Source organism: Erythrolamprus reginae, chromosome 1 (genome assembly GCF_031021105.1).
Source record: "Erythrolamprus reginae isolate rEryReg1 chromosome 1, rEryReg1.hap1, whole genome shotgun sequence".
NCBI classification, from domain to species: domain Eukaryota; kingdom Metazoa; phylum Chordata; class Lepidosauria; order Squamata; family Dipsadidae; genus Erythrolamprus; species Erythrolamprus reginae.
Window position 1 is genome coordinate 281,191,331 of NC_091950.1, and position 2,219 is coordinate 281,193,549.

At 57.7% G+C, this 2,219-nt stretch overlaps 1 protein-coding gene across 1 annotated transcript in view; it reads right to left on the reverse strand.

Annotated features, from left to right (window-relative positions):
* Positions 1-1,990, reverse strand: part of HTR1B (5-hydroxytryptamine receptor 1B) — a 3,943-nt gene extending 1,953 nt beyond the window's left edge. The window contains 3 exon segments of the mRNA XM_070733089.1: positions 1-589; positions 591-806; positions 808-1,990. The exon segment at positions 1-589 is cut by the window's left edge and continues 1,953 nt beyond it. Of these exon segments, the coding sequence (XP_070589190.1) occupies positions 1-589; positions 591-806; positions 808-1,062 (1,060 nt within the window). The 5' untranslated portion in view covers positions 1,063-1,990.
* Positions 1,991-2,219: the final 229 nt, after the last annotated feature.

Sequence of the window (2,219 nt, forward strand, 5' to 3'; positions counted from 1 at the left end):
ATCCCAGCCACGTGAAAAAGTCAAAGATGGCCATGTGGAACCAGCAAGCATCTTTACAAATAGGCAACACTAAACTAATGATAAAGAAGGGTAGCCAGCACACAATGAAGGCTCCTAAAATAATCCCTAAAGTCTTGGTTGCTTTCCGTTCTCTGGCAGCCATCAGCTTCTTTTTCTCCAGAAAAGCATCTGATACCTTCACTTTGACCTGGTTCGTATATATAGGAGACCCCATTTCACTGGATGCTTCCGATACTTTGCAGTTTATAGAAGTGACCGAGGATGTTGACCCTGGGGAATCTGTTATTAAGTGAGCCCGGGTTAATCTTTTGCCGGTGTTCTTTGGAGTCTGTTTCAAAATCCGAGATCTGGCCTCCACATAGATCCTTCCATAAAGGATCAGCAGCAGCAAAGTAGGAAAATAGAATGCCCCCACCGTGAGTAGGATGGTATACAAGATGTGGTCTGAATTCACCATACAGTTAGACATCTCTTCGGCTTTAGACTGCTGCCAGAAGAAAGGAGGGATGGAGATGGAGATCGAGAAGACCCACACCAGGGCGATCATGCCAGCTGCTCTCTTGGGAGTCCCTTTTAGTGGAATACTCCACCGCGTCTGTGATGGCCCAGTACCTGTCCAGGGCGATCACACACAAATGGAGAATGGAAGCAGTGCAACAAGTGATGTCCGAAGAGAGCCAAATGTCACACACAACCTGGCCCAGGGTCCACTTCCCAGTCACAGTGTACATGGTGCTGATAGGCATGACCAGGAGGGAGACCAGAAGGTCAGTGACGGCCAAGGAAAGCGATGAGATAATTGGCCGGGGTGTGGAGCTTACGGCTCTGGTAGACTGTGGCAATCACAAAACCGTTGGACAAGATGGTGGCCAAGGTGATGAGAGCCAAGACGACGGTGAGCACCACCTTCCAGGAGAACGGGGTGCCATCTTGGTAGACGGGATTTTCCTCAGGACTGCAATTCCTGGTCTGGTCAGAGTCGTTGGCGTGGAAGGCATTTAGGCCTGAGCTGGCTTGGCAGAGCCTCGCTTCTTGATCCATGCCTCCAAAGTTGCCGGGCAGCCGGGCGAGCACCCGGGAAGCGCCGCCAGGCTCGGCAAGCCCGAGGAGGGCAGCGCCCTCCTCTTCTCCGCACGCCACACACCACCTCAGGAAGAGAATCCCCGCCCGGGGAAGGAGGGCGCGCGAGCCGGCCGGGCGGCAGGGACGGCGAGAGGGAGCACGTGCGCGCGGCTCTTCCAATGGAGGCGCCTCCCGCTCACCGCGCAGACCATGGCTTCGCCCAGCCGCCGCCGCGCTCTCTCCCCACAACCCTCCCCGTGCTTCTTTTGCTAAAAAGCCGAGCCGACGCCTCAGCACGTGGCGGCCGCCAAGCGAGGACGTCTCCGCCAGCGGCAGCGGCAGCCGATTTGGTGGTGGCGGCGGCGACGAAGGGACATCCCGGCGGTCCGAAGTTCGAGGCGCGGCGAAGGCGGCGGCCGGGAGACTTTTTCTTTCGCGAAGCGGAGGCGAACGCTTTACGAGACGGAGCGGCGAGACGGAACCCGGGCGAGTAGGACTACCCGGCGCGGTTTGCCACCGCCTTGACTGGACACCACCTCTCTCTCTGAGGCGCGGGACGCGCGGCCGTCCCCCATTGGCGCCAGTTCGCACAACTTTTTTTGCAGAAGCGGGTGGGCGGGTGCGGCTTGGAATGTAGGCAGCGCAGCGAACTCTCGAGGTGAGGGTCCCTCTCTCTCTCTCTTTCTCTCTCCCAGGGCGGAGCTCAAGCCCGGCGGAGGCAGACTGAGGTAGCCGGCACCTCAGCCAACCGAAGGCGCGCGGTCCCTACCTCTACTCTGCTCCCTCTTTCCTCTCTCTCTTTATATGTGTGTATAGACTACCCGCCCGCTCGGCTCTGCGCGAGCTTAACGAGGCAACTCGTGGTCTTTTTTTCTCCCACAGCTCCGGCTCCCGGCCCCTCGCCACCGCCCCGCCTCAAGTCTGCCCCCGAGAGGATTCCGCCGGGTCCTAAAGCCAACCCTTAGTTTTCTCTCCCCGCGACCGGTTAGGAGCCTCGAAATGTATGTATCCTTTCGCCACAACCTCGCCTACTTGTCGGTGTGGATTCCGAATTCCGTTGAGTCAAGCTCGTCGTCTCTTTCAAATGTAACAATGACTACCACAAAACACACTAACGGCAACTCGCAAGCGAGGTG